General features: G+C 48.9%; 1 protein-coding gene across 2 annotated transcripts in view; it reads right to left on the minus strand.

Annotated features, from left to right (window-relative positions):
* Positions 1–15,157, minus strand: part of CTDSPL (CTD small phosphatase like) — a 113,610-nt gene that overhangs the window by 24,948 nt on the left and 73,505 nt on the right. For both annotated transcript variants that reach the window (XM_084754933.1, XM_084754932.1), the window contains exon 2: positions 7,342–7,496. In XM_084754933.1, coding sequence (XP_084611059.1) covers positions 7,342–7,496 — 155 coding nt within the window. The remainder of the gene's footprint in view (positions 1–7,341; positions 7,497–15,157) is intronic.

The following is a 15,157-nucleotide window of genomic DNA, read 5'->3' on the forward strand; positions in this document are numbered from 1 at the left end:
GTGAGACCACAGGAACACAGCTGAGGGATGATGAACATACCAAAGTGCCAAGTCACAGGTATGTGGGAATGAGGACTGCATGTATGTGTACATGTACATGTGTGAGTGCTGCGCGCGCGCGTGTGTGTATGGACATGTGGGGTGTGTGTATAAAAGTATTTGCATGTGTGTTCTGTGAAGTGTGTGTGTGTGTATGTGTGTGTAGGGGGTGTGGGTAGGTGTAGGGATGGGATACGTGCATTTATGTATATAGGGTTTGTGTGTATAGTAATGTTTATGGGGGGCATGTATATATGGGTATGTGAGTTTCTGGCAATTCTTTTATGAGGTTCTTACTTTTGGGGGTTCTCCATGGTCACTACCATAGGAGTCTTCCAAGCACTGGCCGTGCCCAGTCCCTCGATGCTGTTGGTCTGAAGTCCAGGGTATATCGCTGAGATGACCCCAGTGACTGTCAGCTTAAACCGCTGCTGCAGAAGCAGCTTGAAACAGGTTCCAAACCTTCCTTTTTCCAGGGTGGATGGTGGTGGCCAGCGGTTGCCTGCCCCACTCACTGTGTCTGAGGTCTTCTATCTTCTCTGCTGGGCAGGGAGCCGTGGAGACTCCAGGAGAGTCAGGTGTGGAAACTACAGGGCTTGGCCTTGTCTTCTGTGGTGCTGGTGGAATTCAGTGCAGGGGGCAGAGTCCCTCTGGGAGTCAGTTTCCCCCATCACCATGGTCCCACAGACCATGCACTTGTCATGCAGACAATACTCCCCTCCTTAGGTTTAACTAAGTTAAGGTAACTGAATTCTTTTTTTTTTTTCTTTTTTTTTTTGACAGTCTTTCTCTGTGTTATCTTGGCTGTCCTTGACTCGCTTTGTAGACGAGGCTGGCTTTGAACTCACAGCGATCCGCCTGCCTCTGCCTCCCCGAGTGCTGGGATCCAAGGCACGTGCCACCACACCAGGCGGTAACTGAATTCTTTTAAACAGAACTCTGTCCTCTGGAACAGCAGGCAGATTTCCGAGTCCTGTCTTCAGCTCTCCACAAACGAAATCATTCAAAAAGTCACTTTGGTGAACGTAAATAGAAGGAACAGGAGTTCTGGGTGAGTCTCACACTAGCTCCCAAAGGATGCCTTTGAAAGGTGTTCATCTCCGCAGACAGCCCAGGACTCTGTGTCCCTTCACTAAGGGCACGTCTCCACAGTGACAATGTTTTATTTTGTTTTTAATTTTTAATTTTTTTTGTTTTTTTTTTTTGTTTTTTGTTTTCAAGACAGGGTTTCTCTGTGTAGCCTTGGCTGTCCTGGACTCACTTTGTAGACCAGGTTGGCCTCGAACTTACAGAGATCCGCCTGATTCTGCCACCTGAGTGCTGGAGACAATGTTTTAAATCTACCTTATTTATTTATTTTGGTTTTTCAAGACAGGGTTTCTCTGTGTAGCCTTGACTGTCCTGGACTCACTTTATAGACCAGGCTGGCCTCAAATTCACAGAGACCTGCCTACCTCTGCCTCCTGAGTGCTGGGATTAAAGGCGTGCACCACCACTACCTGGCCTAAGTCTATCTTATTTTTAAAAATGTTTTTATTTCATTCACTCACTCACTCACTCACTCACTCACTCACTCACTCATTCATTCATTCATGCAGTGGGCGCTTGTGCGTACATGCCACCCTGCTTGTGTGGAGGTTGGAAGACAATTAGCAGAAGTTGTTTCTCTCCCTCCAGCAAGTGGGTCCAGGGATGGAATTCAGGCTGTCAGGGTTGGCAGCCAAAGCCTTTTCCTGTGGTGTCCCCTCAGTGGCCGCCACCCACGGCAATAGCTTTTGAGCAGGGAAGGCGGGAGGTGCATGGAGAGAGCTGCTTGGAATTGGGGCCAGGATAGGAAACACAGTGGACTCTCATTTTACATATGTTACTGATAGCTATGCACACACAGAGGGCAAACACCTGCCAGGGCGGGCTGGCTTTCAGTGTGCTCTTCCTTAAGCTTTTTGGCTGCTCTTTATCTTTTTCTCTTCACATGAAAGGCAAACAGAAGCACACAGGAGCTAGCAGAGTCAGTTTTATACTCTTTTGGGTATCTATATAAACAGTGACGTCATCTACAAGCAAGGCTAATTTTATAACTTTTCCATATTTATAACAACTGCTTCATTTTCCTGTTTTATCCCACTAGCCAGAACCTACTGATGATTCCCCAATGATGTCTGCTGTTCATTTTCAGAAGATAACACTGCTTTATGTTTTTATTTGATCATAGTTTTCTTTTTTGTATTTGGCTACATTTTTGGTCATATGGAAGGATGGCTGGGCTATTATATACCTCACATATTAGATCTTCTATCACTGTAAATGTCTTTACCATGTTTAATGCTTTTAAAATGGAGGCCAGACGAGTGTATCAGACTCCCTAGATGGGCAGTTACCGTGGTTTAGAAACCAAACCCAGGTCCTCTGCAAAGCCAGCAAGTGCTCCTACCCGCTGTGCCTCTCCAGCGCCTGACCCGTCTGCCTGATGACACTACTGTTGCCTTAACAGTCTCTGTTCTTTCAGTGTGGTCTGTCGTACACTGCACCGCTCTCTTTACTGCTTTAAACCTCCTTTACCTTGGCGTGTTCACAGTTATTTGGAAACGACCAACTGCTGGCTGTGGTAGGCACTAGCCAGTCTTTATCCAGCCATCCCAGTTCTCTCCCGGGAACATGGCAGTTAGTTAGGGACAGGCCCCGGCTGGCTTTGGTCACTAGAGTCAAAACCTACAGGGACCCTGACAGTCAAGGAAGCCAAGATGCCGGCCATCGTCACTGTAGGCTCATGCATGAGATGAGGTAAGCTGTCACCCATAGCAGCTCACAGGCAGCTCCGGAGCCTTGGAGATATGGAAGGCCCAAACTAAGATGGGGGCTAAGTATACAATACACACATTAGCTCTTGAACTGGTAAGATAAAAAGAAATTATCTCAGTAATGTCATTCTACTGGTCCTATGTTCAAATACTTTGGATATGTTGGGTTAAGTAAAATATTATTAAAATTATTTTCATTTGTTTTAAAATATTTTTTTGAAATGTGACTAGAATAATTTAAATTAGATTTGTGACTCACTGTATTTCCACAGACGCCGACTCAGCCAACCTATGACAAATAATGGGTGAAGGGAAAATAAATTGAATAACATTCTGAACTGTTTTTTAAAAAATTAACTTTAAAATTAAAAAATATTTTATTTTTTTTCACGTGTATGAGTTATTCTGTCTGCATGTACGCATGTGAACCACATGCATGCAGAATCTGCAGAGGCCTGGAACTGGATGTGATTACAGATGGCTGTGAGCCCACACATGGGTGCTAGGGACTGAACCTGGGTCTTCTGCGTAAACTCTTAACCACTGATCCGTCTCTTTCGTTTGTTTTGTTTGGGGGTGCATGCGTGCCGTTGCTTGTAAGTGTGTGGAAGTCGGAGGACAACTTGGAGGAGTCAGTTCTCCCCTTCTGCCCTGGGAGGCTGACCTTAGGCCCTCAAGCTGAGTAGCAGGCACCTTTAATCCGCTGAGCCTCCAGCTGGCCCAACTTGTATTGCTGTCAGCCTATCTATCGGCTTTGAGGCTGTCACCAGGCTCATGCTGAACAGCCCGTCCACCCACTGGTCGTTCCTCATTTTGGCTGAGCATACAAACACACCCAGCTGAATTTCTCTATGTACGTCCTCCTTGCTGCAACCGGGCAGCCCTGGGACAAAGTTCTGGATTTCCCATAAAAGCAATGGTGTAAGAAGGAGGTGGCTAGTGCCACCCATCTCCCTCTTCCTCCCATGAATGCAGACCTCGTGTCTGAGGCGTGGAACTTAAAATGTGTAACAGGTGTGAGGAGGGAGGCACAGAGACCGGGGACAGCCAAGAAGAAAGATGTCCAAGTGGAAGAGCGCACAGTCTAGGGGGTCCCATGTCACCACCAACCTAGCAGCTGGCTGACTCAGCCTTTGCACATGAGAAAAATGATCGGTTTAAGCTACTGGTTGTCAGCTTACTTTTTCCCATCTGGTGGCAGGTATGTCCTTGGTAATAATGGTGTGCAGCTGAATCTGCCAAACCATCTGATGTCGTCTTTGTCACCTGTCAGCAGAGTCTGGTTCACTCAGCCTGGTTTTATGTTTTCTCTCTATCCAACGCTTCTGTGTTTCCTCAGCAGCCATGGAAAGTCAGTATCTGAACTCAGACATTCGTGCTTAAAAAGCATCTCCCCGGGTCATGGGGGCTCACAGAGACTGAACCACCAACCAAAGAGCATGCATGGGCTGGATCTAATAAATTAATGAAAAAAAAAAAGAAAAGAAAAAAGAAAGAAAGAAAGAAAGAAAGAAAAAGAACAAAAAAAAAAGAAAAGAAAAGAAAAAAAAAAAGAAAAAAAAAAAAGAAAAGAAAAGTATCTCCAAGTCTAGGGCTAGCTTTCTGACATACACAATTTCTGCTCTATAATCTTCTTTACCTTTTGAGTTACCTGCACACGTGTGTCACATAGTCTTCTGTCCTTTATTGTCACTGATGAGAAGTCTGCAATTAGTATAATTGCTTTCTCTGGAAACAACATGTTCTGGTAGCCCATAGGACATGCTACTTTAAGGCAGAGAGCTTCATCAGCACATACATGGGGACGTGCTCTCCTGCCTCCCAATCCTGCGGCGGACCAATGAGCTTTTCAGTGGCGACCACAATCTATCTTTTTCAACTCAAGATTAAAAAAAAAAAAAAGAAAACTGCCTCTGCGTTTGCTTCTGGAACATCTGTGGGCCAGCCGTTCTCCTAAATGGCTTCTTTTCCTCCAGTGGTTTCTGTCTCTAAGTTTCTGGTCCGAGTTCTATGATATTTCTTCCATTTTCTTTTTCAGAATTTGTTTTCAGCTCTCGGAAGTGGCTGTTTCTCCCATTTTCTTGAGTTTTATGTTTAGTGCCGTGAGAATTTGAGTCCCACAAGCCTCTTCTGATCCAGAATGGCTTTCCTGCGTCATCAATAGAGGCAGGCAGTCCTGAGTGGCCACAGAGGCTGCGTCTATCTCTTCCACTGTTCCCGACAAGGGGTCTCAAGTGCTAGTTTTTCAACATGGGCCTCTCAGCTGAGGCTTCCTTTTTCTTTGGTTATGTAAGGCCGTGTGTTCTGACTGTGGCTGGCCGCTCTGTCCATTAGGATCTGTGGTGGATGAGGAAGCTCCAAGAGGCCCAGAGGAGCCCTGTTTCCATGGACCAGCAGAGGCAAATAAGATCCACATGATCAGATGCCAGGGTACAGGGAACCAAACCTCTCAGCTGACCACACAGGGTCCCTGCACAGCAGTCCTTCCCCAGCGCGTCGATGGGCCTCCTAGTGGCTGACATTTCAGGTCTGTCTTTGGATTCTACAGAAGACAAATGTTTGCCTTGTCTCTCTCCAGCCCTGCTTGCTGTCCCTACGCCCATGCCAGGCTGGCTGGCCCACAAGCTTCTGCGGACTGGCCCCCCTTCCCAACGATGCATCTCCCAGGACTGCATTAAGGTGGGCTCTGGAGCTCTGAACCCAGGCCATCAGCCTATACATAGGCGCTTTATTTCCTGTGAATTCTACAGTGAATATTTCTTTATGTTAATAATCATGACATACTGTTCTTTGGGATATGTCACTTTTAACCAAGACACTATATGGCTAGGTTGTAGGTCTTTTTTTTTTTTTAAACCCTTCTTGGAATCATTACGTGTCTGAAAATATACCTCCCTTGCCTCCAGAAGGCTAGCTTTGTGTGTGTGTGTGTGTGTGTGTGTGTGTGTGTGTGTGTGTGTGCACATGTATGTGTGAATATGTGTATATGGAGGTCAGAGGGCTGCATCAGGTACCTTCCTGGGCCGTTATAAGCTATGCTGGATAGTGTCTTATAGTTCAGTCTTTGTACATTCACAATGACATTTTTTTGTGTGTGTGTGAAATAAAATTGCTTTTGATCAATAACAGACATACTCTAAGATGTTACTTCCTTCCACATTGGCAAGTGTCTCCTCAGGAGTGTAAACGCGTTAGCACCCTCTTCCTACCGCTCAATGCTACGTTGCGCCCTCTGTTCCCACACCGAACTCAAGCATCACCTGTGAAAACCTCATAGGCAGGAAAAGGATGGTTGCAGTATGCACGTTTGGCAACATCAAATACTATTCCTGTTTTTAGCTACATGTCAAAACAATCAGATGTTTTGGTACATCCCACATTTGGCTAGTTGTTTCTCACTTAAATATATTTTTCTCACTTAAATATGTAGCGTGTGTGTGTGTGTGTGTGTGTGTGTGTGTGTGTGTGTGTGTGTACATATGAAAGCCAGAAGAGGGCACCACACCCTCTGGCCATCTCAGAGGCCTCACACGGGTGCTGGGAACCAGACTGCAGTCCTCTAGAAGGGCAGCAAGTGCTCTGGGCCGCCGCTGAGGCACTGAGCCATCTCTCCAGCCCAAAGCTCTTCTTGCTGTCCGTTTACATTCTTTGGAGCATAACGTTTGGTGACTTGTGCGTCTGCAAGCTCTAACCACGTTTCCCGTTGGCGATCTCCTTTGTCTTTTTCAACGCCTGCTCTGTTTCCCCTAACCTGGAGCCTGATGTTGACAGAGCTCACTGGAACCTGGTCTCTTTGCTTGTTCCTGGATGGTGTCTCTTTGTTTATTTTCATATCCTTATCTGTTCTGAGTCATTTTGTTTCAGATGTGCCTGTCAGACAGTCCGTGGGTGGTTTCGGGTTTTGACCTATTATGAGGATCTAACACACACACACCGCAGCAAACATTCTACACTGAGCTGTGTCCCCAGCCCTTCCACTCGGCTAAACACACACGTGTTAAACACATGTTGTTATTACACAAGGTAGCGAAACGCAATCACACTCACTGCTCGTCTGCCCTGTATCTTATTTTGCCTATTCTTATGTCTGCTAATGGCTCCTTTTAAAACAATTATAGTGTGTGCGTGTGTGTGTGTGTGCGCGCGCGCACGCGTGTGTTTGTGCATGCGCGTGCCCATGTCGCAGTGTACATGAAGAGGCCAGGGACACCTTGTGGGAATCATTTCTCTTCTATCATGTGGGTTTTGGGGCTTGAACTCGAGTCATCAAGCTTGGCAGCAAGCCCCTTTACCAGCTGAGCCACCTCACTGGCCTCAAACTTCCATCCTACATGCTTTTGAGCTGCTAGATGAAGACACCGGAATGCTTGTTGCCTAAAAAGATTGAACCCGAGTCTCAAGTGGCTGCGTGCACATTTTACGTCTTCTCGTGAGGGAGTCTGTCAAGGGTGCGGCACACATGTGACTGCGGTTTCATGGCTTGCGGTTTCCCACACACACTTACCTTCTGAAGGCTGCCGTTCTCCTCCACCAATGGCGGAAGCACACTGGGGCTGCTGGGTGGAGGGGCTTCCACATTGTAGTCTCGGAAGCAGCAGAAGAAGGAGCTAAGGATGCTACGGCCTCTCTGCTTCTTCAGGCTGACGCTGCGCTGGGAAGCTGGGGAGAGAGAAAGAGCACGTGTGAGTGGCTGAGGCAACTGTGCTGTGCAGTACTGCAGTGTGCAGCCGCCTCCTCGACACTTCCGCTCGGTGGGCGTTGCTTTACTCCTTCACTGCACAGTCCTCAGTGTCACTGTCACCTGCGTTCTGGAGCACTTAGCAGCATTCCTATCATGCATGGAGTACTACCTCAAAAGCAATGCCTTTTCATGAACACACCGGACCTGACCCTCTCAGAAGTACCCTCCCATGGGCAGCAGGCAAGAGCCACTTTGAACCTCAGTTCTTGGATACTTCCTGTGCATTCTGGAGATGGTTGGTTGGCTTTATGGGTTAAAAGACAAAACATTTAGATGCACAAAGGAACCCCTCTCTTATTAAAGTAAGTTGTTTGTCAAAGGTTAATGAGCGGATCTGGGCCCCCCCAAGAACAAAGCTGAGGCGTCAATGACAGGAGCTGTGATTTGGAGAGGATGTGTGCTTTGGAGCTTCAGGAAACGGCCTTGAGGTCCAGGGTGACACACAGTGCCCTGGCCTGTCCCGGATGGAGGATGGAGGCGTGAGAGGGAGGGATGGGTCTTTCTGTTTATCCAGGCTCAGGACAAGCTGCCACAAGTCAGAAAGAAAAGGTAAAACCTGGCATGATGAAAACACACCTCAGGGCAGAAGGCTGACAACTGGGTGGATGGAGAATGTGGCTGGGGCAGTCCTACCACATACCAGGGCGGGGCGGGTCCGCTCTGAGCCGGAGCCACAGGGAAGGGACCGTGCTGAGGCTTGGTGGCAAATGGTTTAAATGGGAAGCAACTGTGAAGACACGCTTCTCCTCATAGGCCACCTGGCACTGCTCACTGTGTGAAGTTAGGCGTCTTCAATGCCTTCCCTCCCAAATGCGTTCAGGAGGCTCTGAGAATGTGATTTCTGAGCAACTGCTCAAAAGTGGTTGGCCTGTGGTGGCTCCACATGCATAAATTCTCACTAGTTAAAGATGATCCTTAGGGGCTGGGGAAGTGGCTTAGTGGCTAGATCTTCTGTTAACACAGTAATGAAGGCCAGAGCTCTCTAACGCCCACGAAACAGGCCAGGTGTTCTACACACCTGTAATCCCGGCTCTGAGGGGAGCTGAGACTAGCCCGGCATGGTGGTGCACGCCTTTGATCCCAGCACTCGGGAGGCAGAGGCAGGAAGGTCACTGTAAGTTCGAGACCAGCCTGGTCTACAAAGGGAGTCCAGGACAGCCAAGGTTACACAGAGAGAAACCCTGTCTTGAAAAAACAAAAACAAAAATAAAGCAGAACAACCCCCATCACCTCCCTAACCCCCCCAAATCAAAACAAATCAAAACAAAACAAAAGATAGCTGGGACTCACTGTCTTCCAGCCTAACTGGGAAAACTCAAGCCCCGATTCAGAGATTCCATGCTTCAAAGCAATAAACAGAGGCCGATACAGGAAGAAATCTGATGCACACTTTTAGCCTCTATGTATGTGTACATACACACACATGCTCACACACGAGCTCACACGCACATGTATATACACATGCTCACATATTCGCACAAACACACATGCACACACATGTACAGGCACCCTTAAGAAAAAGCTGGCTGCTTCTGTCTTCTTCATGTATGTCACAGAGTCCTAGTGTTCTCATTTCAGGATTCAAACGGCTGGGTTAGAGCATTTGGCCAGGAGGCAGGTGGCCCTCCAACCATCTGGACAATAGCTGCTGTCAAGTTGACGGAGGGCCAACGACACACAGACCATGACATCACAAACCTCATCTCATAGACTCCTCACAGCTCCCAGGAGCTGGGTATAGGTGTGTGTGTGTGTGTGTGTGTGTGTGTGTGTGTCACTGCTTCCATCTTTGCTTAGAGGGAACAACTAGTACTTGCTGGTGCCAGGAGTGGAGCCCAAGTGGGCCTGTTTCCAAATGTGTGATTTTCCCAAGTGCCCCAGTGAAGGCAAATCTTGAAACAATTGAGGTCTGATTAAGGAGCAGGGAGCCCGCCAAATGGACAGGAAGGCACTGTAATAGACTTGCCTTACTGTTACTTTGGACGTTTAAATTTTTATGTTACACTCAAATAATTTAACTATGGGCCGGGAGACAACCAACCAAGTAACCCAACAACATGGGGGTTTCCCAGGCTGAGGGCACATCTCTGAGCCCATCACTTGCTTGCATCTTGGAGACAGTGAGCAGCCTGGGAGAAAGCCCCTCCCAGTGGGCTGTTTCCATCTTTGGCTCATACAACTCTTGCTTACTACTATTAACAAACTACTTATATAATAAATCAACAAACCTAGAGCCTGGAACCAGAAAGCCACTTGTGATTTGTACCACTGGACCACTCGCAGTCTAGACAGTCGGCACAATTAGTGCAAGCAGCATGGGGTGCCGATGGCAGTGGGTTGGCTTCCTCGCCTCCCTTCTCTCTGTCGGGAGAAGAGGCTTTGGTGGGCTCCCTTTCTGTCAAATAAGGGAAGCTATGGGTCCTTCTAAGTTCCCAAGCCCTCTGGGGGCCGGTGGGCCACTCTCAGCCTCAGGCTAGGTGGGAAACAGAAATGTTTCCTCAGGATGGGTATATGACTAAGAGGCTGAAGCCTTGGATGCAGACCTCTCTCGGCTGGTTTATCCAGCCTGTGGGAGGGACATCTCTGTCTCAAGACAAACAAACAAACAAACAAACAAACAAAAAAGAAACAAGACAGCAACAAAATTGCAAGGAGGTCTGGGGAGAAGGCTCAGTGGGTAGTGTGCTTGCTGTGCGAGAACAGGGCTTCAGGCTGGGATCCCTGGAGCCCACATACGCACTGAGCTGGCACAGTGGTCCTGCCTGCAGCTCCAGCTTCAGAAGGCTCAGGCAGCTGATGCTCTGGGTTTGAGAGACTCTGCTTCAGGGAGTAAGTAAGGTGGAAGAGTGATGGCAGATAACTCCCGACATCAACTTCAGGCCTCCACACATTCAAACATGCATGTGCACGTATGCACACCACACCCACGTGAACATGGAGAAGAGGAAGGAAAAAGGAAAAAGCAGTGGCAGTGCATGTCTTTACTCACAACATTCTGAGGGCAGAAGCAGGCGGATCTCTGTGAGTTCGAGGCCAGGCTGGTCTACAGAGTGAGCTCAAGGATAGCCAGAAATACACAGAGAAACCCTGTCTTGAAAAACAAAACAAAACAAACAAACAAATGGAAGTGGCAGGGAGTGTGAGATGGACATGAGGACAGTGAGGGTCTGGACCATCCCGATGAGTTGATGAGTCGGATCCAAGCGTTCAGCCATGACAGGGCCACATCCTACCTGCATGCCTTTGCTTTGTCTCTGTAACTGGAGTGACGGAGGTTACATTTTAAGTTGTTATCAATTTGCAGCCATGAACCAGGATATTTGTAAACCAGATCCACGGGCTACTTAAGAGCCTAGAGGGAAACTTACTTTTTAGAAGGTGACTTTAAAAGTGCGTGAAGGGGCTGGTGAGATGGCTTAGCAGGTAAAAAGCACTTTCGGTACAAGCAGGACAACCCGAGCTCAGTCCCTGAAACCCGAATCGGAAAGCTGGATACAGCGGATGTGCCTCTGTAATCCTAGCACGCCTGCTGAGAGACGGGAGGTGGGGATGGGAGAACTGTTGGCTAGCTTGGAGAAGTCCCCTGCCTCAGCTCCCCGAGCTGTTCTCTAGCTTTTACAAGTGCTGCACGGCACACACCCATCCCATCCCCATAAGTTTAAAGAAGTATTTGTGGCTGAGGAGATGGCAAAGTTGGTAGCTTGTGGCTTCGAAGCCACGGGTTGGTGACTGTGGATCCCCAGCACCTGTGTAAAAGGCCAGGTGTGGTGGTGCATGCGGCGACTGGGGAGTTCTAGATTCAGTAAGAGACTCTTTGAAAAACGAAATAGGATGGGGAGGACATTTGATGTTGACCTCTGACCTGTACACACAGACATACCCGTGACTGTATAAATTCACATATGCACAATAAACCCCCTGCACACAGAAGGCACTTATACTTGGAGGGAGGGCTCTGAAGGTGCATGCCTCTAAACTCAAGCCTCAGAGTCCTCACTTGTTAGCTGGGTGGCTTCATCTACCTAAACAGCAACGCCATGCAAAGAACAACAGCTCCCAACAGCACAGTGCCTGCAGCAAAGATATATATGTTTGTTAAGAGAGAGAGAGAGAGAGAGAGAGAGAGAGGGAGAGAGAAACCCACTGGTAGCTTAAAACAGAATAAAAATGACATCTGACTTGGGCTCTGTGCAGCGTCTTGCTGTGCACAGTGAGAATTTAGCCTGTACCCAGACAACGGCGCTCACACAGGCAGCCTGGCTTTATGAGACAACATGTAGGCAGACCCATTTTGGTGTTGGTGATGTGAATTCCAAACTTAGAACGTTAAGTGGCCCCTTCAAGCTTTACCTCCAATGCAGAGAACATTTCTGTATACACAGAAACCAGTATAACAGAGGCGACGGGCAAAGCCCACCTCCCTGCGAGCCTTAGTGTCAGGTCTTGGCCTGAGGCCCTTTCTAGGAAGGCACGTACGAAATGTGGTTAGAAAGTGCTATGATCAAAGACACTCAAGAGCCCAGGAGGCTGACCATGGGCTTTGGTTGTCTCCAGTGGCCCAAGGAGGGTAGTCTAAAGAGCATGTGGCTAGAGTCTTGGCTGAGTTTATGCCAACAGGGGAGGCTATGGTAGAGTGACATCTATGCAGGGAGAGGGCATTTTGGTCCTCATTTTGTTCCCTGATGCTCTGGCTTCCTTGTAATTTCTAGAAATGTTGAAATGTCCCCAGACCAGCCACATGCCACATAATCGCCGACCTTTCTTTTTCTGTTGACTGGGTCTGGTTTAGAGTATTGATGTGAAGAAGTTTTGGGGCTTCAGGACCTAAGCCTCGGGGGTCTGCACGTATGCAGGCTTTGCATGCTCAGGGTCCTAGGCATAGCCCCATATGCACTTTGTTCCCTCCCCTCCGCTCTGAGCCACACTCCTTAGGCTGCCACACCTCTGCAACACTAAGGAATAGTTCCAGGGGCACAGGTGGCGGCTAACAGATCCGGGGGGAGAAGGACCCGCTGTCTTCAGTTGTGCAACCTACCAGGTCCCAATGGGTAGCTGCAAGCCAGGGCCATACCGAGGATACTGGCCTGTCTCCCTGGATCACAAAACCAGATGAACAGGCATGAACATGAGAGAGACTTGTGGGGTGAGCACGGGGTGGGTAGGGATGGTGGGGAGACAGGGGAGAAAGGGTCCAAGAACAAATATAATGAAACCTAAGGAGTTCAAGATAAAGAGCAGCGGTTGACTTTGCTAAAACTCCAACACAAAGTGTCGTTAATCCCCGCCCCCCCCCCCCCCCCAGTAAAGACATCTTAGCATCAGTGAACATGAAGGTCTGCCTTTAGTTCCCATGACGTGAGGCTTGCCTCTCCCTGGCACAGGGGCCATATCACCCTTGATGGTAGAGTCAGAAGAAAACTAGTGCATCGCTGACAAGGCACCTTCGCTTAACCCAACAGCAGAGTTTCCCAAGCCCATCTGTGCACTTCTCTGTGAAGCCCAAATTTAGCAAGGAGCTGCGAGGTGACCTCAACAAGAGTCCCTGCGCCTTCACAGAGGAGCACTTCCAATATCCACCTTCCTCACACGATGACTCGGAGCTGTGGCCTGTCTTCATCAAGAACCCTGACAGGGTGGGCCTCGGGATGGATCAGCCGGTAATGGTGACCTGAGTTCATTCCCCAGACACTACAGAAGGAGAGAGCTGACTCCTACAAGCTGTCCTCTGACCTCCACACCTGTGCTATGGCACCACCCCACCCACACCCACACATACAAAAACAGTTAGTTAGGGCAGAACCTCCTAACTCCTGATGACTTCTCATTGACCTCCACTCTGCTCGGCCATAACCACTGCTTGTCCATGTTGCATCCTAACCCTACTGAGGGTCTGGACTGAGGGCTCTTCCCCCTATTGCAATAGTTGGGAATAAAATCTCTTTGCTACCACCCAGTTCCGGTTTCCTACAACAAGGTACAGATTCGGCTGGCGACGTGACACAGCGTCCAAAACTGCCCTACGAGATGCCTTTTTTTTTTTTTTAAATCACACTCAAGTAATCCAGGGGCCAGGAGGGGCTGGCTCAGTGAGTAAAGGAACCCACTGGGCAAGCATGAAGGCGTGAGTTTACATGCCCAGCACCCGTTCCAAAAGGGACCCTAACCCAGCACTATGAGGGATGGAGACAGGGTGCTTGCTGGCTGCTAGCTCAGCTCTGGGTTCAGAGGCTACCTCAAGCGGATGAGCAGGAGCGCCAATGTTCTCCTCAGGGAGGTGTCTATACCTGTATGCCCCCACCACGCCCACGAGAGCGCCACACAGCAGATGTATGTCAGCAAGCCCTGTGTACAGCATCCTCCTGGATGGTTCTTGCTGCTGAAACATCGATGCCACTCACAGGCGTGTGAGAGCAGGGCACACGAGTTACTCTCCTAAAGAGACCATACTGCTGAATTCACAGCTACGTCATGCACCCTCTAAAAAGGAGGGTGAGGGTGAGGGCCTTCGTGGAGGCCAGCACAGAATGAATGCTTCTTTCTTCCCTCCTAGAACCGGCTCCTATCTCTGGCTGCCTCCCAGGCGGTGGTCTGGCATGGGTGTCTAACAGGAAATTCTGGGCAGCAAACGCATACATTGCATTCCTTTCCTGGCCTCCCCGACAGAGCCACCCACAAACACAGCTTCCCCTCTGTTGGAATAAAGTGGGAGTGTCCAGAGTGGAGAGAGAGGCAGGGCCGCAGCCCACACAGAGTTCAAAAGATTTGGTCAAGAGAAGAGTCACCTTCTGAGATAACCAACCAGCCTCTGTTTTATCAGTGGATTCTAGAGGCTGGGGGGTGGGGGGGAGTCTGAAAGGGTGCTTCTGGGAACTCAAAGCTGGCAGTGAGCTGACCGCTTCCTTCTGAGGTAACATTTGTTGAGTGTATTTGTGCGAGGTCCTTTATTTAAGCCCCCTCTGCTCTTCACAGTGTATAGTACAGTTATAACCAGCCCATTTCTCCGTGAGAAACACACTGAGATTCCCAGCACCAGCCTTTGTCTAGTGCTCCTTCCCCCTCCCTCGCCCCGGCCCCGTATGTTGGGGGTCATTTCCAGGGATGTCTGCCGTATCTGAGCCCTCATTTTTTTTTATCTTCACCTCAGAGTCAGCACACGTGAACTACAAGGGGAGCCAGGTCTCACTAGGAAACCACATGGTGGGCAGAACCGTGCCCTCACTGTATCCAGGGCAAGCCTCTCAGCGATGATGCTTGGGAGCCCCCCTCTACCCGGAACACCCTTCCTCACCTCAGCACTTTTCTGGGTCCCCCTGAGCAGGGACACTCACTGGGCTCCTAAGCAGCAGGGCTGGTTAAACGAGCCAGGTTTATGTGAGCCACCACTGCAGGCAGTGTTGTTTTACACCGAGAGCCATGGTAACTAACAGCACAAAGGATTTAAGCAGCTGAATAGAAACACAGGTTAAAATTTAACAGTAATCAAATAAACGGCGTTCCTTATTAACTGAACAAAAACGAGCAATCCAGCAAACAGACATGAAGCGTGGGAGGCAAGGCACTGCCCCTTCCGTGGCCCATT

Source organism: Acomys minous, assembly GCF_964271855.1.
Source record: "Acomys minous genome assembly, chromosome: 13".
NCBI classification, from domain to species: Eukaryota; Metazoa; Chordata; class Mammalia; order Rodentia; family Muridae; genus Acomys; species Acomys minous.